Source organism: Dysidea avara, chromosome 9 (genome assembly GCF_963678975.1).
Source record: "Dysidea avara chromosome 9, odDysAvar1.4, whole genome shotgun sequence".
Classification (NCBI taxonomy): domain Eukaryota; kingdom Metazoa; phylum Porifera; class Demospongiae; order Dictyoceratida; family Dysideidae; genus Dysidea; species Dysidea avara.
The window spans coordinates 28456585-28479159 of NC_089280.1; the positions used below are offsets into that span (position 1 = coordinate 28456585).

Consider the following 22575-nt stretch of genomic DNA (forward strand, 5'->3'; position numbering starts at 1 on the left):
AATTATCTGGCCAGATTGGATCATGTTAAGCGAATTAATTAGTTGGACAGTACGAAAGCGTATAAATGCGTCATAGTCAAGTTCTGATGCAACCCAGCTTCTTTCGTGAGCCATGCCCACTTATTGGACAACTGCCTGCAGCCATACGTACTCAATTATCAGTGATATCAAAGTCTACAGGCATGCATGAAACCAAGCTCATAGCTGCCTACTGGCTTATGTGTAGCCATGTCCACTAATCGATTGTTATTGTACGAGATACGAACTAGTTCAGCTGCCACGCCCACTTTATAACTGGAATGTCATACTGTTTTTAATTATGGTGTGTTAGGTATGTGCGAAGCCACACCCACTTGCAGGAAATGTAACTTGCTTTTTGCATACTTACATGGAATTATGCCCACTGACTACTATTGGTAAGTATAGACACTATTGTGCTTAACGTGCTACTCGGCACTCAAAACATAGCTCTTGATCGCACGCCCCACTTTCAATTAATCCGGGTCAAATCTGGGTCTGACTTATATTGCTATCCGGGTCAGCAGTAGTGACCGGTTTCAACACTGGTTTGAGTTATTAGGAGTATGACGGGGGAGGACATAATGTGTCAAGTCTTGTACAGTATTTGTTGTGCAATATAGAATACTAGTTGCGGCACCAGACCTTTGTGCAGGTTGAGCTAAATGATTGATATAATATTGTGCTTGCTCTTCGAATATTGTATTGTTTGTACTTAACCATACATGTACTGCTGTAGAAGCAAAGTACACTCTAGTGTACATGTCTGTGATCCATTTAGCTCACCAACTGTAACACTAACAATATTATTGATGCAGCAGGCATTCATATTTGCAGGCCCGCCCTTAGTCTAGCTTAATGCACATAATCACATGATCAGCTGGCAACCTTAATTCAACTTCACACTTCACTGTGTATTCAACTGATCAATCATGACACACAAACCAACTCCATATGTCGCATATGTATACTTGTTGTTTGTTTAAATTTTTTTTACAACATGTGTGTGTGACAATGTCAAAAAGATTATACATAAACTCCCGTTGTTTACCACTGTTATCCATCTGCTGTGCTCATGTGCAAACTATTGGCATTGAACTTCAGCTGAAATTCACTTGGGGAGATCTAGCATACGTAGCAAGTCAGTTCCAGTTCCCCTCACTCCTAGTCTCTATCACTCCAAGCAGCAACTTGTCAGTAGTCAAAGTTACATTGTATTCTTGTGCCTTTGGCTGGCTCACTCAAAGCTGCATTCTATCCTGTTCAGTTCTTGACTGCGGAGTGCTTATTCTGCTGTGCCCACATGTGAACTATAAATTCCATCATACCAGCTACAATTCACTTGAAAGTTTATCATAAATTCTATCATATATATGGTAACTCCAGTTTCTACTCTCGACCACTTCCAGTAGGTAGGAGCTTGTTACCTTTGGTTCTGCTTGTCTTTGGCTCACTCAAAGCTGTATTTCTATCCCATCCGGTTCAGGCCTGCGCTGTTCATACTCTTCTCCAGTGTTCATATTCCAGGTAGCCAAAGATAGCTATCAGTCCTCTTCAGTCGCGAGTCTGTGTTGTTTGGCATGGATTTGTAAAACAGATGTCACTCCAGTAGCGTTGGGCGGTATACTGGTATCTATGATATTAGTCGATATTCAGCAAGGCGATATCGATTATTGAAGAAAATACCGTAAAACCGGTAATGTGGTGTTAGCGATAACCGTTAGATGCGCATGCATGGTTTAAGTAGTTTAATTGAGTTTAAAGATGATGGAAGACGACATTGTAGTTTTAGTAAAGAAGCCCAAGGCCACAAGTGTTGTGGTATTATTTTGGATTAGAGGCAAATGAAAATGGAATTCCTAAAGTTGACAAAGAGCAGAAGCCAGTGTGCCACAAATGTAAAAAAAGCGTCCCTGTGAAAGGTGGAATTACGAGTAATTTAATGTCTCATCTTAAAGAACACCATTCTGACTTGTGTGTTGAAGCCCTATCTGCACAAAGAGTCCAGCAGCCTAGAGAAAATACTTCAAGTAGTGACAAAAATTTGACAAGCATGGGAAGTTTGTCAGGAGAAAGCAACACCTCGAGCAGCACTACTATCAAAGATGTCTTGATGGCAAGTTGTAAATATAATCCGAAATCGTCCCAGGCAGTCGAGTTAAACAAATCAATTGCATATTTTAGCGAAGGATTGTCAACCTTTGTTGATTGTGGAACGGCCTGGTTTCAGACGTTTGGTAAGTAAGCTTAACTCTAAGTATGAAATGCTATCCAGAAAACACTTTGTTGAACACGAGATTCCACTACTGTATGTAGAAGTGAAAGAAACGGTAGACATTAAGCTAAAGTTAGCCAATTGCTTCACCATTACAACAGATTTCTGGACTAGCATCAATCGAACACCCTTCATGAGCTTCACAGTTTGTAAGTGACTGGGTGCTACAAAGCTACTGTCTGGACACTTTACCCTTGTACGAAGACCACACTGGAGAAAACATTGCAGCAACTATGTAAGACGTGCTTGAAAACTGGAATCTTAGTACAGACAAGCTTGTTACCACTACAACAGATAACGGATCTAATTACATTCAACAGTCTTGGGTGGACCCGTGTAAGCTGCTTTGGCCACAATCTGAATTTGGCTGTTATTAAAGCAGCTGATAGTCACTGAATGCAGCAAGGTGTCACACACTAATAGAGCTTTTCTGTCGTAGCTGGAAGAAAACAAGGGATTTGCGGTTAAAGCAACAACAGCTAGGTTTGCCACAGCACAAGCTTACGTATCACAGTTGTGTCAAATCTACATGTACTTATGGAATGGTCTCAAGAGTATTGGAACAGCAGCAAGCTATCTGTGCTGTTCTTGCTGAAGATCATAAGAATTGGCACAAGATGCCCACAGACTCTAAGTTTTCAACACTAGAAGCCATTGTAAAAGTTTTTAAACCACCCTCCTACTTAACAGATGCTTTATCTGGAGAACAGTGTGTGACAGCTTCAGCTGTAAGGCCCTTGTTGGATCACATGTACAAGGAGATTTTGTGTGAGTCACCAGATGACTGTACAATTAGCAAGGAAATGAAGTCACTGATGATGGCTGATTTAAAAACTCGCTATCCAGCAGTTTGAGTCATTTGTTAGACAAATGCAGCTACCTAGATCCTAGATTTCGTTGCACTTACCTTGTAAATAAGGATGAAGTGATTTTTGATATCAAGCAAGAAGCAATCGAAGAAGCTGAGTCTGTTGTTCCTCCCCCAGTTTGTACAATTGCCGATGATGATGATGCTACTTCACAAGAGTCACAACCTCCACCAGAGAGGAAGAAACTAAAAGGACTGACAGCTGTACTTGTGCACACCCCAAGTGAAGAACTCACCATTGATGAGAAAGTGACGAGGGAAATGAGAAGATATGAAGAATGCCCAGTAGTCAGCATGGAAGCTGATCCGTTGATTTGGTGGAAAAGTGAGGCAAAGAACTATCTGTCTTTAGCTCCATTAGTACTTGTGCATATGTGGCACAAGTGTGGTATCTGAGAGACTGTTCAGCAAGGCTGGCTTTATTGCCAATGCTCATCAAAATCATTTATCATCTGAACATGTCAATGTTCTTTTGTTTTTATCAAAAAACCTTCAAAGTTAAAACACTAAATCTCTACTATGATTTTTATGATGTAACATTTAATGATCTATGGTTTGTATCTTAATATGTATGCTCACTATGCAGCGTATGTAGATTATTGAGTATTTGACAAAACTATTGATATTAAAACTTGGTACAGTTCTCAACTTTTCCCTAAATTATCGTGATAACTACAATAATCATGATAATAAATGCACTAATATCATGATAATGAAAAACTTAATACCGCCCAACGCTACACTCCAGGCAGAGTTCCTCATTGTTACTTTTCTACTTTGCTGTGATCCCTACCATTCTAGAAGCACAAAAACTTGCTTTCCTTCATTGCGCATTGTTTAGAATTGCTCAACATGTCACATGCGTCTGACGTCATTACCATTGACATAGCAATGGAATTTCAAGGTAAGTGTGTTTCTGTAAATTCACGTTATATTATACTTCAACTTTCCTGTCTGTTTGCTTTCTTGCTGAGTTGTAAGGTTAGTTCATTATTACATTTCGGAATGCTTGGATCACATATCAACATGTTTGGTCTAGTTTTCCTTATTCAGCAAGTTTTCGTAGGATCAATAAAATCAGAAGTGACGTCACCACAACTGCCATATAAGTACTGCCACATGCTCATACCAATCAGCCATTTTTCTTGCTTCACCCAGTGAGTAGTAGGATCATTACGAACATGTCTTCTAGTGACTCTTCTTCCCACCGACGACACTGCAAGAAGCACCGATGTCATCACAAACCAAGTCGCTCCTACAGGTCTGAACGAGAACCATCACAGCTGGCATCCCTGCTCGAGTCCTTACGTGGAGAAGTTAAAGCCAGCCACTCTCTCCTGAGCGACGAGTTGGGAAAGATATCTTCAAGAGTTGACGTCATCAAAGGCAAAGGGTCGGCAGAGCCAACCAACATGGAGCAGAGCCTCCCCACAGTGCAATCCTATGCTGTGGAACAGAACTTCCCATCCAATTCAGTGGAGCAGAGCTTCCCTGCCTCAACTACCCACTCACAGGAGCAGAGCCCACCAGACAACCAGAACAGAGCTGATGGCCCAAACGAGCCAAACCTTTGTGGCTCGCTATCTCCGGCCAATAAAGGATCTCTGGATTGGGGAAACACGGCGAAGATGATCTCCCCGATTATAACGAGACAATCTACTGGGAGTCTAGCAACTCGGACTCTCCAGAGGGGACACTTGTAAGATCTCGGATACCACAGCCAAGATAGTCAAGGATGCCTTTTCACACAAATTGTTACGCAGGAAAAGGAAAGGACTAAAGCGAAAGCAGTCAATTCCAGACAACCCCTACACTAAGGTCCTCAAGCTAGACCCCACTATACGTATATCATGTCCAGAATGACGCCAGCAGCAAAAACAGCTGACAGGGGCCTAGCTGGCTTACAGGGATTTGTTCTAGACATGGCCATCCCACGTGCTGTTCAGCTAGTCAGCATCTGTGAGCCCGTCTTGTTCCACGACTGCGTCTTTGGTATAGTTTATTGTTTATTTAATATTATCATTTGGTTGATGCATTCCAGGACAAATGGTCTGAAGAGGAGTTGAAAGTACTAACATAATTTGTGCTATTCCACACAACAGGGGACAAGTGGCCATCTCACAAACAGTCTGACTTTTGGGAAAAGCTAGTATATTTATACAGCAAAGAGTAGGATCAAATGCTGTCTCCCGAAGTGATGTGTGCTTTAATCTGTGTGCATGATTTTATACTTGTTCACTGTTGTTTTATTATAGCAAATGCTTGTCGTAGTAAAGTTACCAGGTCGCTAGCTAAGAGGTAACATTGCATTGTCAATTTTACTACCAATTATTAAAGCCATTTGTAGGCATAAGACACCTAAGGAAGCAGAAGCTTGGTATAAGAAGCATGAAATCCCTCCTCGTGATCAAGTCAGTGGTACAGCTGCTACTGTATCAACAGAATCCTCTACTATGCAAGATGATACATTAACTACACCTGCATTTGTGGAAATGTTCAATCAACTGCCTGCAGTTTCTCGATTACCGGTACTGTCAGAGCTTTTCTTGGATTATAAATCCGCCTTGTTTAAGTTTGCAGTTACTAAGGATTTTTTGTGCTTTGCAGCAAGTGCATGAACCAATTATCAATTGGTGGAAGGACAATTGTTTTATATAATCTAGCCAAAGGAATGGGAACATTGAGATCTGATTTGAAAGATTCTAGATTTCCAATCAATCGGATGCCTATGGGCCTTGTTGAATATGCAGCACAGTTCTTTGCTTTGACAATCTACAGCAAGTAAAAAAGGAAGTGTGTCAATTCAATATTTTAATGTCCCTATATAGGTGTCTTGTCCAATGGATTATCGTCTTTGGTTACAGACTATGTATTGCAACTTTGGAGAAAAATGGATGAAATCACATTGTGGGCCGATGTGGTACTTTGCTGATTCAATGCAAAATGTTGAAGGTGCTTCTAGTACAACGGGACAACATCAAAAGACCATGGAAGTAAGTTACGTTTACATATTCTTGTTAATGTGAATGGTTTCCACATATACAGGCTTTGGTCAATATACCAGCAGTTTCTGAAAGATCCATTAGAACTGATTTATCCAAGTGCAAAACTACATTAGATTCTCAAATACAGGTGAACAGTGCTTACTTACAGGATGTGCTGTACACCATCCTACCATATGTACTGTAGGTGAGTGTTCTTGATGAAGCAGCTGCACATAATCCTGGGGCATGGTGGTGGCTAAAGGCTGACGGGTGTGATGTCAACAAAGGTTTGAAAGAGTCAGCTAAATTGGAGTGGAGTGGTGATGTGGATTTGTCAGATGGATCCCTTCAAGAACGGTATGACAGGTACAAATAGCATCTTTAACGGGCAGGAACAGTTGGTTTACACAAGGAAAGCATGGTACAGGATTTAACTCATGTTGTGAAAAAAAATTAGCCAAGATTTAGAGTTCCTGCAATCAGGTGAGTATGAGCAACACGAGTTACACAATATTAATGTTTATATTTTGTTTTTGTAGAAATAGTCAAATTCAACAATGAATATTCAGAAAACCTTCAATCGCATTCACAAAAAGAGAAGAATTTAATCATTTTGGCCTAAAAGGTTAAAGAACTAACTGAGTTGAATGAAACTGGAAGGAAACTGTACAGAAACATTAATTGCTTGGCTAATAAAGTTATTGAAGATGTGCAGACACAAGAAAACATATCATCCCAGCTCACTGCAGTTCGTAAGGAGTTGTTCGCTTTTATTAATGGGGTAACACGTCACCAGCGGACTCCAGCCACCCATGTACTAGTCTTCATGATTAGTAGTGAAGACCGGAGGAAGACGCCTTATGCCCTCCTTGTTCAGTGTGTCCCATACAAAAGTTTGACCAATGCAAAAATTCGCCAGCTAGCCAATAACATCATTAGTGAAATGGTTAAGCGGAAAATGAATGTTGCAGGTACATACGTAGAATGAAGTAGACGTAATAGGTATATGTAAAATTTTCAGGAATCACCACTGATGGGGAGTGGAACTGATGGGGAGTGGAATTCACTTCGCAGTAAAGGAAACACCGGGCCCACATCTGTCTTCCAAATCCATGCTGATGCAAGAGCAAAATTTTCTCATGTTGGAATTAAGATGATTAAAATGATTACTCTTACTCGTACGTACATAACTAACTTTTAGTATTGTTTTATGCAAACATAGGTAGTGAAGACAGAGTTGTACAGCAAACAGGACATGCTAGAAACTTCTATTAATAAACTCCTTGGTACCAGCTTGATGGCGATTAATATGAAGCAAATTCGGGGTCAATCGGTGCTACTGTTCGGGAGTTAGCTGGACCATGGACAGACAGTATTTTAGCTTTATATAGTAGATAGATTTCATACATCACCTATCATAATTTGATAAATCATCACAATATGCAATAGTTGTAACACAGCCATGAGGGCTTTGCCTGATATGTATGCCCTGTGCCAAGCCAATATGAGTGCAGCCACTGGATGTATTATATATATATGCATACCTAAAATGTTCAATTATAGGCCAGCAGCTATTATGTTCTGGTTATGTTCGGCTTTGATAAACAGACATATCCTAGAGATATCACAGAGAATTTTGGTTACGTGACTTTAATGTTTTTATCAGTGCTATTGATCATTTATGGAAAAATTACGAAGTTCACTAAGGGCCTAGATAGGTAAGCTTGCTTGTAGAGTGGTTACACTAAGGGCCTAGATAGGTAAGCTTGCTTGTAGAGTGGTTACTCCCTGCAGAGTGGTAGCTTCGTGATGGGGGTGTGTCCGTATACCAAAACATGCAGAAACGATTGGTGAATAAGCTATAGAATTAGTTCTCACCTTAGCCCAACGTTTTTCAACTCATAGGATGGTGAGGATAACAAAATGCTCTCTGTCTGAGTGGTTTTCATGGTGAAATCCAAGTCATGCATCCTAATCACGATTGATCCCCATAATCAATTTCGGCCTCAACGTCTATATAATCACTGCCCAGTTGTAGCTCAGCTACTTTTCATATGTAGCCCAGTTAGCTGGGCTACATATGAAATGTAGCCAGGGTGGCTCCTTTGATCTGAGGTGTGAAAGTGTTACACATATATATATAAAATTTATAAATTTAAAAATGAAGTAGGGTTTCAAGCTATAAAAAGTAGTGAAACAAGAGATGAACAATGGTAGCTACTACAGCATAGCTCAGTGTTAAATCCCTACTTTGGCATGGTATAACAATTATTTTGTGTTCAATGCCAAAGTAGGGATTTCCCACTGAACTATGCTGTAATAGCTACCATTGTTCATCTCTTGTTTCAGTACTTTTTATAGCTTGAAACCCTACTTCATTTTTAAATTTATAATTTTTAATATACTAGTTTGTTTAGTTTTTTTGTTAAAGCATAAAGCTAGCTATAAACATGTGACTGTTTTATTAGGGTGACTGCTGTATTAGAGTATCTCTAGTCAGCTGGCGAAGATGTGCTTGCCCCAATAAGGGGTGTGGCCATCGTGGTCTCGATCGATTATTAGACTAGAGTATCTTGAATCAGCCTACCAACTTGAGGGTGTGTGGTCACAAATACAGCTAGCGTAAAAGGGGCGTGGTAATCGTGGTCTCGATTGATAGATTGATAATACGTAGAATTAAGAATGGGCGTGACCTTGTTACCTATAGTGGAGTACTGGTACCTCCGTACAGTCGGAGGCCGTACAGTAGCGTAGTCTACGTGCCTTAAATAAATTTTGTGGCATCTACTATGCTGCTTAAAGAAAGTGTTGATATGGAAAATTAACGCCTCGGTATGATTTCGTTGGATGAAGAAGACAAGCAGCCTGATTGAAGATAAAAGAAAAGACAAGGCGCACAGAGCGTACACTTGTCGGAACCCCAAAAGGCACATCCCACCGGTGAGTTTGTTGTTGTGGCATAAAATGGTGACCGTGCGCTGCTTCGTTAGGGCTCTAGGCTTGCGACTGTGGTCAGTGAGTGAGTGAGACAAAATTTCGAGTTTTGACGATTTAAAAAAATTCTATATCCGGCTGCCAGTAAGTGTTTTCTTGTTCTTAATGCTACATTTGATGTTAGATGGACTAATGTTATTCTGTAAAGGTGATTTTTGTCGCGTAAGAAGTTTCTAAGCTGGTTTTTAAGGGCGATATTTTTGGCGACAGTACTACCGTACTGTTTGATATATATATATACACACACGACTTTAGTGTAGGGATTCAAAGGTGCCACTCATGGTTTAACTCGCATATTGCTTGGGCAATATCGCAGTTTGCTCATTGCTTTGATGTCCAACCAGTTCAAAGATACGATACGCTTTGACTTGTTATATTATCAAACAGTACAGTAGTATCGTTTTGTAGGGTTTGAAAATGAAGGGCACCTAAAACTGCAACCATCATAGAAATATCACATGTGATGAACAGCATCTTTAAAGAAGAGTCTCAGTACATCTAACATCAGATACAGCGTTAAAAAATGCTCATGCACAGAAGGCCAAGTTTTAATTATAAAAAATCTACAAAAACTAAATTTCTGATTTTTATTTATTTATTAATGCTTTACAGCACAAGTGCTGAAGGTCTGTAGGACACCTGGTCCTACAGCCTGCTCAAAGACTTTAGCTACTTAGACTTTAACTACTTAAGGTGTGTTTGAAAAGTTGGAGAAAGGAGAAAAAATCCATGACTGGACCTAGGTAGCCTCGAACCTGCAGCCATCCGATTTACGCTCGAATGCTTACAGGAGTCTACCAGGTGGTCTGCCTGCTTGTCAGCCTGACAGTCACAAGGATAGAGACTAAAATAAAGTAGTCATGACCACCATTTGCATGCCAAACTCACCTGTGGCATGTTCCTTTTCTGATTCCTGCCTTCTGTGTTTTGCCCTCTACAATTACATGGTTGCCTTTTTCATGCAAGGAAAACATATTAAGACATTCATTTCCTGTAGTGTATTCAGATACCACAAAACTACCCAAAGCACTTAGGCTACTGTACGAGGGATACATACAGCTGCACTTATAAGGATTGCTACTGAAAACCGAGCACACTTAAACAATTGGAGCATGTCAACCACACCCTAAAATGATGAGAGCATGGTCACCACATGTCTTAATAATCTAGCTACAAAAATTAACAGCTGGTAATAATTTTCTTAAATTGTAAGGGTGGGGCTCATGCCTCTTACCCTCTTCCATGTATGCTTTGTATTACAGGGTATGCTTTTAACACACGTACACGTACATGTACACACACACACACACACACGCGTGCACCTGCATACATTACACACTGTATCATTTTAGACCTCACCTGATGGGATCACATCTTTCTCTTCTTCCACTACACTTGAAGTGAACCATCCAAACCATCCACTAGATGTTTCTGCACGTTTCTTCTCAACCTTACTGGCCTGTATAACACAATGAAATCATTAAAGTGTGTGTGGACAAGGAAACCTAATCTGAATTGTGGTATATGATGGTGACTGTTCTATTAGGGTGTTTGTCAAAGTCAAATGTGTTACTCTTGTGTAGGCAGCGGAATTGTTTATATTTATGAATTACAAATCTGTATGTGCACTTAATAGTATGCATGTAAGTGTGTAAGTTTTAATTTGGTCAAGGATGCTAACTGGGCCTAGTATTGTATTGTAGGCAGTTATCAAATGATATGGTAGTACTGTTTAAGTAGGGATTCCCCCAAAAATGACATGCTCCGCCTAAATGCCACCTTCAAAAAAAATCATCCTAGAGATATCGTACGTGATGAAAATCACCTTTACGGAATGATACTAGCCCATCTAACATCAAATACTGTATTAAAAACAAGAAAACACTAATAGACGACTGGATATAGTATTTTTAAATTTTTTTTTTTGCTAAAACTCAGATATTAGACTGGTTGACTGCCCACCTGCCCGACCACAGTCACAAGCCTAGAGATCAAATGAAGCAGCCCATGGCCACCATTTTACGCTACAATAACAAACTCACCAGTGGAATGTGCCTTTTGGGGGTTCTGATGAGTTTAATTTGTGTCCTCTGCGCCATGTCTTTCCTTTTATCTTCAATCAGGCTCATTGTCTTGTTGTTGTTGCAATGAAACCATATCGAGGCATTAATCAACACTTTCCTTGAGCAGCGGCATATTTAGATGCCACAAACTTATTTAAACGCTTACACTCAGTAGATACCTGTAACTTCACGATAGGTAATGCAATCTGGTTAATTAATAACGATCGAGCACCGAGACCAATCTACTACAATGACACACCCCATTATTATTAGCCTAGTTGTATTTCATAATGTTAGCACAATGAAAATATGAAATAGTGGCACATCCCTTGGCTGTCTCAAAATACTCTAATACAGCAGTCACCCTAATAGAACAGTCACACATGTAGTATAGCTGTATGCTATAACAAAAAACCAGTATATTTAAAATTATTAATTTAAAAATGAAGTAGAGATCAAAGCGATACAAGGTAGTGAAACAAGAGATGAATGATAGTATTACAGCATAGCTCGGTGGGAAAATTCCTACTTTGGCATTGAACAAAATGATTGTTATAATATGCCAATGTAGGGAATTTCTCACCGAGCTATGCTGTAATACCATCATTCACCTCTTGTTTCACTACTTTTTATTGCTTGGATCCCTCCTTCATTTCTAAATTAATAATTTTTAATATACTAGTGTAATATATGGTGACCACTACACACGGCTATAAATAAAGTGTTGTAACTTTCAAAATGTCTTCAAATGATAACAAATTAATGTATAATCAAAATAAATCATGAACTGGCAAAAGAATGGATACATACAAGTACAGTATGTGGTGGGAATGGAGAGGTCAGGAGGCTGAGTCTTCGGTTTGTAAACTATATAATATTAATATCTGTATTTTACAAAGCACAGCTAAGTTTAAACAAAAAGCACAAAAACCACAGGCCTGTGAGTGAGATTCTATTCATTAGCTGTTTTCAGTTCAAAAAGAATTAATATACCAATGTCAATGGGACTCACAAAATAAATGACTGCTCTATTAGAGAATGCTTGACTGCTCTATTGGATGTTAATGTCCTTAACGGTGTGTAAGAGAGATGTCCCGAGGAAGATGCTCAGCATCCATGGCAGCTGTCTAATGAAATAAAGTTTTCTTGGCATTCAGAAGGAGGTGGGAATCCACCATTGAGCCAGGTGTTTACTTTATGACAAAATTACAGGACCAAAATTCATCACGAAGCTTTTTACAAAATGTCCATAAATCTTTACATGAAATGACTGATGATTCACTAGACCATATTAAGCTGTTATCACTTCATAACAAGTACATACTCATCAATCCCAATAGCCCATTGTCAAATAGTTGATACATATACAGTTTAGGAGTTAGGAAAGACTGTCTATAGTAGGATAAGTGTGGTACTTATATATGCTCCTGATACTACTAGACAGTATCCAATCGTTTAATGTCATAACGCTTGTAACAATATGTGACCTGCTGAGCAAAAACCCAACTAGTTTACATAATTCTGTGTTAGAAAGAAATTAGATTGAATACAATGAGTAAAACGCATGTGCTACAAAAATAATCTTATGCATTCTTTAACTGCTTCAGTAAACAATGATTGATATAACTTATCATTGCCATTCTCAGCTTGAACAGCATTCTTGCTTGATAACATGGGTGGATATAGGCCAAATAATGTACCTGACGAGTTCATGGTGAACACAATGACACAAGTCCCGACTCCATAGCCTGCTGAACTCGTGACTTATGATCAATTGAAAGCACAGTCGCTGTACATGTACAAATGGATTGTTTTGCTCTTCTCCTATCTACTGCTGTAACTCCACCAAATAAGGCTGAAACTTTAATAGCCTATTAGTTTTTTTCAAAGAAGTCATACATAAGTTGATGTTGTGCTACTTCTAAAACCCAGGTGACCATGCAGTTAGTATTATTTCTTTCTAGCTAAATAGACAATAAATCAATCATGCTATTACTTATCTAGGTATATTTTGTAAATATTGCATTTTGTAATTCATTGCTATGCACTGCTAAGGAGGCATAACTCAATTTAAACCACAAATTATGTATGGAAGAATCTTCTCAACTGTTTTATATTGCGTCTATTGTGTTGTCTTACAAAATTCTCTTGACAAAGTCTTTGTTCTGCTCTTCATTGTTGTCCATGTACGAGAGGGACACACCTCTGACGAGATACGCAATTTCTTGTACGTAGCTCACAAGACATGTGTTGTTTTTTGGTCGCTACAACACCCATACAGCCCACAAGAAAGGCTGTTCACACCATATAATTGAGAAACAGTTTCACCTGTGGAATGTAGCATATGCCTTAAAGCAAAGCTGACGTGTCTGTAAGTTTAATGTAAAGTCTACAGAGTGTTCACACTGGCTGCTTTGCTTCTTTAGTGCACAAGTGTGGGTGTGAACAGAAAAAGAAACATACGTACGTACATAATACACAGATATGCACACGTTTTCAGAAACAATTTCAGGAAGCCAGACATGTGCCCACAGCAGGCCTAAAGGTCAGTTGTAGGCTTTGACCAGCTGTGGGTGCACGCCTGCTTTAAAATGAAACACGATTTTTGCTCAGCAGGTAATGTATTACACACAATGCACTCACCTTTATTTCTGCTTCATTCCGTGCAACAACAATGTTACCAATATCAAGTTGATCTTCTAATTGCTGCACATCAACAAACATACATCACCATGGATACCGTGACATCATCTAGCAACGCACCTGTAGTTGAGCTAACAGGTCAGCAGATGGTTTAGAGGTCAGTAACTTCTCCTTGTACTTCTCCACATATTGTTTGAATAGTCTCCTGAAATCAGTCACATGAGACATGATACATACGGTATGTACTACTTTAGAATGGAGAAAGGTTATTTTATGCTTTAGTATATTTAAAACATAATACACCACCTGCTTTGTACACTACAGTGCTGTAAGTGGGTTGGATCATCTGGATTATCCGGGTCACTTGGGTCACATTTTGTCCAGGTAAAGTGGGTCTCATCTGCTTTATTGAATATCCAGGTCTGACCCAGATGGGATCATGTGTGATCATTGGTCATAAATTTACAAGTTGATTTTACTGATGGAAATGCATGCAATTGAATGCACCAAAGAAACTTACATGGAGCCCCACCCATCACTCAAGAATGCGTTTTGTATTTGTAAGGATATGTGGAGCAACACCCACTTATCGGGATTGTATGTTACTGTCTGTGGGCATGCAGCCATGCCCACTTTACAAGACTGAGTGTTGTTACTTGCAGTTATGTAACTATGAGTAGGTACCAAAGAATATTATAAGACATTAGCAACAATTGACAAGTATGTATGGCTCCATGGACAGCTACAGTGACTATATAGGTGAGCTCCCATGATGCCATACTTTCTTGCAGATGATCCTTTTTAATAACCTGTATAGTTATGCAGAGGAGCTGGGACAAGTACACTTTTTTAAAACCTAGCTATCTGTTTCATCACATTCAGGTCAGATGTGAGTTACCATTGGGGTCAGTGGGTCCAGCAGTACCGACCCACTTACAATGCTGGTACACCTATATTAAACTATTCATGACACACTCCTTAGCAATACCATGCCAAATGGACATTACTCAAAAGCCCAAACTATTACACACATAATATGATTGAGTTGTATTATGAGTAGTGATAGAATGGTCTGCAGCATCTTAATGACTGAGTGTTGAATCTCAACCCGTGTATATGTGTTAGTGTTGACATAAAAATCACTTTTTTTTAATTCTAGCAATTTTGGAAATGCTTGGCTGTGTCACCTAAAATGCAAGACAATGACTGGATGGTATATGTTGAACTCAAATTTTGAATACAGTAAAAGGCCAATTGTACACATAGATGCAGAGAATTTAGCATTTTAAACAGCTTCATCCATGTTCTAAATTAAGTCTTTAGTTGTATTAGAAAGAAGCAATCACACTATTGCATCATACTCTTGTTAGGAAATTAACTATGTTAGAACAGACTATAAGAAAAGATAGAGTGAGGATGGATAACAACGCAACACAGTATTTTGATCACACACATTTCACAAGTGATAAAACACACTAACAGAACATCCAATATTGTTGAGGTCAAAGGATTAATCATCCCTATGGTAGATGGAGCTCCATTCATTGATGTTGCTAGGATACACTCTCTCAACTAATTGCTATGTTAACACACTACACCTACAGCTGCTGCTGTTGATACTAATTCATTCAATTACACAAACTACACAAATTGGAGGGAAAAAGTTTCTAGTCTGTAGTCAAGTGACAAAGCCATACCTTTGCATTAAACACTTAAAAAAAAGTTCCTTCCCTCTAAAATTTGGCCCATTTTGCTGTAGCACTTGACTAACAGAAGTGCAGGTGTACAGTGTTAGATTCACTAGGTTAATAGTAAAAATAAATTAAGGTCATGAATTGATCATGCACCAAACAGAATGTGCACATAAAGAGAGGTTCATTGCTCTTAGCAACCACCTATTTATATAGGACACCTCTCTAAACCGGCCAATCTCAAGAATTACACAGACAACCAACTTTGTCCCAAAGGTGACCATGTTACAGCAAGTACCACTGTACAATAGTACAAGCACTGTACTGACCAGTGTTGTCTGATGTGTGATGGTGACCACATCTCAGTCTTCCTCTTGACATGTTCTTCAAGTACACTGACTATGGCATACTGCCACCTAATGGTGATGATATTATGTGATGTCATCACAGTGGGTAGGTGGGCTACCTACCACAACTTGTACTGATGCTTCATCTCTACTGGAGGTTTGTACTTCCTGTATCGTGTGTTGACTGTCATCCTGTCCAGCGACTCTGCTAAGGTCATCACTCCCTGGAACTATTGGGAGATGAATCACGTACACACACACGCACACACACACTGTACATAGATGGACACACCTGCAATTTATCCATATGCACTGCTACTTCTCCAACTGAAATGCTGACATCAGCTTGAGGAATATTTGGATCTTTTCCAGGTTTAGTGGTCAGTGTAGCCTTAGCATCAGCTGTTAATGGCCTCAAAACTATAAACATGAGAAGGAAAAAGAAAATTCTGAGAGTAGTAGTGACAAAATGTTTTGAGGAATTAGAATAACACACTTACTGTAATTTGTAGTGGATGATTTATCAGTTGGTGATATCCTATCCTTGAGGTACTTCTGTAAAAATTGAGAAGAATATGTACCTGTACTTTAGTATGTGTGCATGCACATGACTGTGAGCTGTGTGTGTGTGCATGCGTGTAGCGTGTGTGTGTGTATGTAGTGCGTGCATGTGTGCGGGTGCGCACGCACGCACGTGTGTATGTGTGTGCTATGAATGCACACATGTGGACATATTAATATACAGAGTACACACATCAACTTACTAGCCATTCTGAAGTTGGCAAGTCACCAACTAATTGTGTATCAGTGTCCCAGTAGACAGTGAGGGACTTCAACTGGACAATCTACAACCACACCAACATCAAACATGTCTACTGATACACAACACACCTTGTAAACCATAGATCCTTCCTCCTTGTTCACTCCAATCCTCCATTGGCTGTCAGTACTCTATTAAACAGTATTTATGATGGCAGCCAGACACATGGCCAAAAACTTTTAAGTGAGGTCAAAAACTTTTCAACTTCAGATATCACAAAAGTGAGAATTGAAAAGAACATGCAAAAATTGTCACTGTCCCAACCTTTATTCAGCAATTTAGTCCTTAGGGAGCCTGCATTCAGCCAAACTGTGACATTAACTGGTTCTTCATGTTACTCTGTACCTAAATAATGCAATTTTGTAATGTCAAGTTTGCTTGTTTAAACGTTTTCAACTTGTAACTATGAAAATGTTTTTATATTCAAACTTGATCACCCAACCCCATACATAGGCTTCACTTTTACTGTATATCAGTTCGTAGGTTTTGCTTGCAAATATATTTATCTCATAATGTGAATATTGCTACTCCTCACCTGAACAACTAGTCCATCTAGTGTTACTCCTGCTGCAAAGTTATGTCCTGACATTGTCACCTGTAACAGTATGTCATGTAATTTGGTGTCTGTGAGATGAGGTCACTGTAACTCACATTGTCTTCATATCTGATATGAATACTCTTCACTGTGACCTGGTGAAGTGGAAGTAACAAGAAAGTGTTGACAACTACACATATCTGTATGATACACACTGAGACATATATGTGCACGCTACAGTACAAAGAAACAAATTCTAAGTAGCTACAAAAGGCATCACTACTCCCTAAGAACACTATGATGTTTGTGCAGTATTCAGGTTCTAGGAGTACTGGGACATGACTAGAACCTTTGGGAGGAGGCTGTAACAAGTCTCACAGATAACTTGAGGAACCCAATGCCTACTTACTACATGCAGGCTAAAAACACAGTACACACATACACGGTGCACACACAGACACAGTGCACACAGTGCGCACGCATGCACACACACACAAGCATACAGCTGCATAATGCAAAACAAAGTCTACGTCAGCCATGCAAAACACAGCTATTGTCGCCTAGCAAACAAGAACTGGGATGTCTCAGGCACTTGAGTCTTGTGCAGGCAAATCCTCCTGGGGCAGGACAAGAAACCCACAGGAGGACTGTCCAGGTATCACAGAGAGGTTGCGGTATGTGCAAGAGGTCACCCACGCACGCACGCACGCACGCACGCACGCACGCACGCACGCACGCACGCACGCACGCACGCACGCACGCACGCACGCACAGATTATACCAACCACACCATCAGTTCTATACAATTCACATACATACACACAAACAACACACATATGATACTGACATATCAGCTACCAACATGACACATAACACACCTGGATATTCTTGATAATCTGAGTGACCAGTTTTGCTACAAACCCATCATCACTTTCTTTACTCTTTTCTACAACACAACACATACACCATAACATGCAACATATTACCAAGACCCCGCACCCTTTTCCCTCTTCTTTGCCTCTTCAATCTTCTTCAGTTGATTCTGTTTCTTTTCACGAGCTTCTGCTGTCTCTTTCTTAGAATCATAAGTAGTCCCTACCATGAGGTTGTGATGGTAACAAGTGTATGAATGTACTGTGTACCTGTTAATGGCCCAGCAATGAGGTAGAGACCTTCCACCTCAGCTATGACAGGATCAGTGAATTTTGACTTCCATGGGATTTGTAGTCTCAGTCGATCTAAATTAGCAACTCGACAATTGACGAACAAGATGTAATATACTCACCTAGGAATCCCCCTTTGACCCTGATGGGCAGGTTGAACTGGGACTGTGTAAACAAAATGTTTATATAAAAAATTAATATTATGCCAACAAGACAAAATAATGTTCAGCTCGTTTCATCAGCAACTTACAAAGGCATTCTCTTTTATTTCCAGTCGCTCTAGCAAAGCATCTCCTAAATAAACAGCAAATTATACACACATGTTCTTGCAAAACAGAACGTCCAACCGTTCCAGATGCCGATCTTTAATTGGGACGCATCAAGGTTCTTGATGTACGGCCCCAAAAATTGGTTAAGGACGTTCACAACTAACGATTCGAACACCATATTGTGTTGCTGCAAGCTCTGTTAACTGTCACATACGAGTCCTGGCGGAGGACCTACTTTACGCGCAAGCTGGCGCTTAATTTCACTCCACCGGTGTGCACGCATGTGTGCACGTGATTATTTCCTTGACCGCCATATCAACAGCTATATATAATTCAACTAGACGTACGAAATTATGCTCTCACTTAGCTATGCCACTAACTGCATGCTGCACAGGTTTGGGAATACCATCTCCAGATAGAGTGACATCATCATGAGTGACTGCATGAATATACATGTAGCTATGATGTATTCACTCGTAGCATCATGAGTCTAATCAGATGGTCTGATATAGCTAATAGACCAGTCACATTATAGCTATAGCCAGTTAACAACTGTCAAAACATCTAAATTTGCAAAACAATGCAGTTTCAGCTAGGAAAGGTGACACAAAGCCGGTGTTTTATGCTACTTGATCCGGCATGCCGGTTGAAGTTTCAAATAGGCTGTTGACTTTCAAAGCTAATTTTTAATCAAAATTGCTGCTAAACTGAAACTGGAGGGGTGGATCTAGAGTTTCCCAAGGGGGGATGCTAAACTGGGGGGGGGGGGGGGGGGGGGAGGGCAAAAAATTCTGTCAACTGGTTGATACAACTATATAGTAGTGCAGTGTGAGAAGCACACTCAGCACAAAGAGCATGCTTTATATAGGGGGTCTGGGCCTGGGCATGCCCTCACAGGAAAAATTTGTAAATTTAGTTTTCTGAAATCAAATTTGGCATTAATATTTTATTCTGTGAATGCTATCCCACAAGGGACCTGTGAGAATTAGTACATAAATGGGAGTCAGAAACATGTATAAAGAATGCAGAAAATATCCCAAACCCAATGATGGCTCAATCCCCAGTCTAAGTATATCGACTGAACCTTATTAAATATGCATTGTGAGCCACTTTTATGAAGTCAGTGGTAACTAGCTTTCATATATAGAGTTCAAAGTTGAAGGGTCTAGGAGTTGGTCTTTGTTCTTTATTTAATTCTATTAGAGTATTTGACTGTTCTATTAGAGTATTTGATGTTCAGAGCCTTTTTTAGCCCTTTGACCTTCTCTTGTTGATTCCTAGAAGAGATTACTCTTCTTTTATCACTCTTTCCATGCCCATATATGCTTTAGATGCAACCACACCTGTACTGTAGTTTCTACTATCTTTCTAGCTATAGTTAAATTTTGGATGAGGAGGAGGGATTGCATGCCTCATCCCCCCATGCACCCCCCTCCCTTATTCTGCTCTTGCCATCCTCATGAAGTTATAATTATATATGGTACAAACCAAGTTTCAATTGCACTGCAAAAATTCTTAGAAGCATACACTTCTATCTAGCATGTAAGAAATAGCCAATATGGTCACTTGATTTTGCAATAGAAGAGTTTGTCACTGAAGTTGCAGAGCTTTACTTTACAGTTTTTAAATAAGGTGTCCTTAACATTGAGTGGGGCACAAAAGCGAGGGCTTCTTCTAGATTCTGTCAGTTCACTTTTGGATGACTAGCTACTGTGTGGCATTATAATTACATTATACTGTGTTGTCAAAATCTCCTTAGAGGGACATCCCCACGGCCAGGACCATCCTAGGTTGGCTAATGCTTCACATTTCCAATTACTGCTACTTAAAATAATACAAAGTGATAGCCTCCTGTCGTGGGAGCATGTGACTATGCATGTCACTCTAGAATTGAAATGTACTTTGCACACTAAGTATTATATGTGATGACTTCCACTAGTGTATATATCCTGACCATCAGAGCTTCTTGTTACCCATTCCCACCCACGTATGTCAAGATTTGGACTGACTTAACTATACTTGATATTATAAATCATGCCAGAGAATTATAGATCTATGATACAAGCTTATTAAGGTGGCACTAAAATGTAGAGGTGTACCGATATAGATTTTTGGCATGTACAGATATCTGATATTGATGCCACCAAAAAAAGCCGATAACTGATAGTCGATCCGATATTTGCATTATAGTTAAAAGTGTACATTTACCTACCCTTCAACAACATGTGCATGTATTCATTGCTATACTCTGCCTGTGGTGGTATACAGCTTGAGTTTCTATTGTGCAATTCAGACAATTAGGCACCCACAAACATTTTTATGTATACTTCCATGAAGACTTAAACGGATATTTCTGCATTACTCCGCATTCTAATGGATTGTGAGAAAGCTTGTACAGCAAGTTTCCTTGGTTATCCTGTGATCCTTCCTTTTATTATTACAAGGTACTCCATAACTGCTTCATTTGTAAAGACTGTATTAAGCTTTCCTGCAACAAACACTAGAATCGCGTGTGTTTATATGGCTTCTCGTAGCGTAGCGCTTGTTTCAAAGTGAACAATAAGCCTCTGGCACTAAACAGTCACATGAATAACATAGAAAACCAATGCACAATCCGTTTATGTACAAACTATTGTTACTGTATAAATATCGGTAGCGATATCGGTCCTCCTGCTGTTCTGCACCGATACCGATATAGGTAAAAATTACCATTTCGGTGGCCGATATTATAGCCGATCCGATTATCGGTACACCTCTACTAAAATGATTATTCTAATGTTATGGGGGGGGAGAGAAATTTCCCCAAAACCCCGGCTTCACCTACAATTTAATATGGGTGATGACAGTACACAAAATTGCAAAATTCCCTCAGATTCATTCTCAGACAGTTTAAAACTTTAAAAAGTTTCTGCTTTTGGTATTGCAAACATGGTAGGTTTTTGTTTAGTTCATCACAAATACTCTAATACAGCAGTCTAGCTCATCATGTACAGACATAAGTACCAGATTATTATTACTACAACAAATTGTAGTGTTCCACCTGCCTATAAAAACATTAAATATGAAGCTTCATTTAGAACTTTTTATGCTGCTAGACTAGTTTTATGGGCTCCTCAAAAAGTATCGATAGGCATTCAAAATTTTGAATGATTGCCCGTGACTATATCGTAACCTTAAAAAGTGTGTATAATATGAGATGTTTTATCCAAGAATTAATTTGAAAGAATTCATTAAGATTATATTGGTATGAAATTTATAGAAAATAATGTTTGTGTTTAATTAGGCTGTCTCTGTATAGTATCATATCAGCAGGATGGGTGTGTTACTGTTGCAACATCATCTCAGCTGGTGGAGCTGAATCCTTGACAAGTCATTTGCAGCAGACAAGCTATAAAAAAATGGAAGAAGCTGAATAGGTAATTATATTGTATAGTTATACTGCAGAGGAGGAATTGGAAGAAAATCCAACAGATAACAAAGGATGATGATAATACTGGTGATGAACATGTAATGGATGCATGATCAGTTACAAAGTAAGTAATGAATCGAATGGGCAATATAATTGTATAGGATGGTATTATTTATTTTGGGGTGAGGTATTTCTGTTAAGCTTTCTAAGCAGCCTATTTTAGTAATGTACCCTAAAAATGCCATAGATCACAGCTAGCTATCAGCATCAGTGAAGTGTATGAACTATCTACATACAGTGGCCCCTACATTATCCACCCATCGATTATCTGAACTTTCTGTTGTCTGAACTGTGAAGTGACTATTCTATTAGAGCATTTTGCTTAAAATTAAATGTACAGTGGAACCTCTTTTAATGGACCCTCCCTGTAAAGGACAATGTACATTTAACCTCCTTATAAAGGACAGTTACTGAAGTCCCTATAGACCTTTACCAA

The 22575-nt window shown here is 39.3% G+C and overlaps 1 protein-coding gene across 1 annotated transcript in view; it reads right to left on the reverse strand.

Moving 5' to 3' along the window:
• Positions 1-18928, reverse strand: part of LOC136267646 (intermembrane lipid transfer protein VPS13A-like) — a 225998-nt gene extending 207070 nt beyond the window's left edge. The window contains exons 1-17 of the mRNA XM_066062796.1: positions 18749-18928; positions 18652-18695; positions 18524-18566; positions 18381-18476; positions 18238-18333; positions 18117-18184; positions 17355-17393; positions 17239-17298; positions 16775-16834; positions 16648-16728; positions 16384-16438; positions 16176-16303; positions 16007-16113; positions 15866-15952; positions 13966-14050; positions 13846-13908; positions 10499-10598 (exon numbers count right to left, since the gene is read on the reverse strand). Coding sequence (XP_065918868.1) covers positions 10499-10598; positions 13846-13908; positions 13966-14050; positions 15866-15952; positions 16007-16113; positions 16176-16303; positions 16384-16438; positions 16648-16728; positions 16775-16834; positions 17239-17298; positions 17355-17393; positions 18117-18184; positions 18238-18333; positions 18381-18476; positions 18524-18566; positions 18652-18695; positions 18749-18848 — 1312 coding nt within the window. The 5' untranslated portion in view covers positions 18849-18928. The remainder of the gene's footprint in view (positions 1-10498; positions 10599-13845; positions 13909-13965; positions 14051-15865; positions 15953-16006; positions 16114-16175; positions 16304-16383; positions 16439-16647; positions 16729-16774; positions 16835-17238; positions 17299-17354; positions 17394-18116; positions 18185-18237; positions 18334-18380; positions 18477-18523; positions 18567-18651; positions 18696-18748) is intronic.
• Between the last annotated feature and the right edge of the window lie 3647 nt (positions 18929-22575).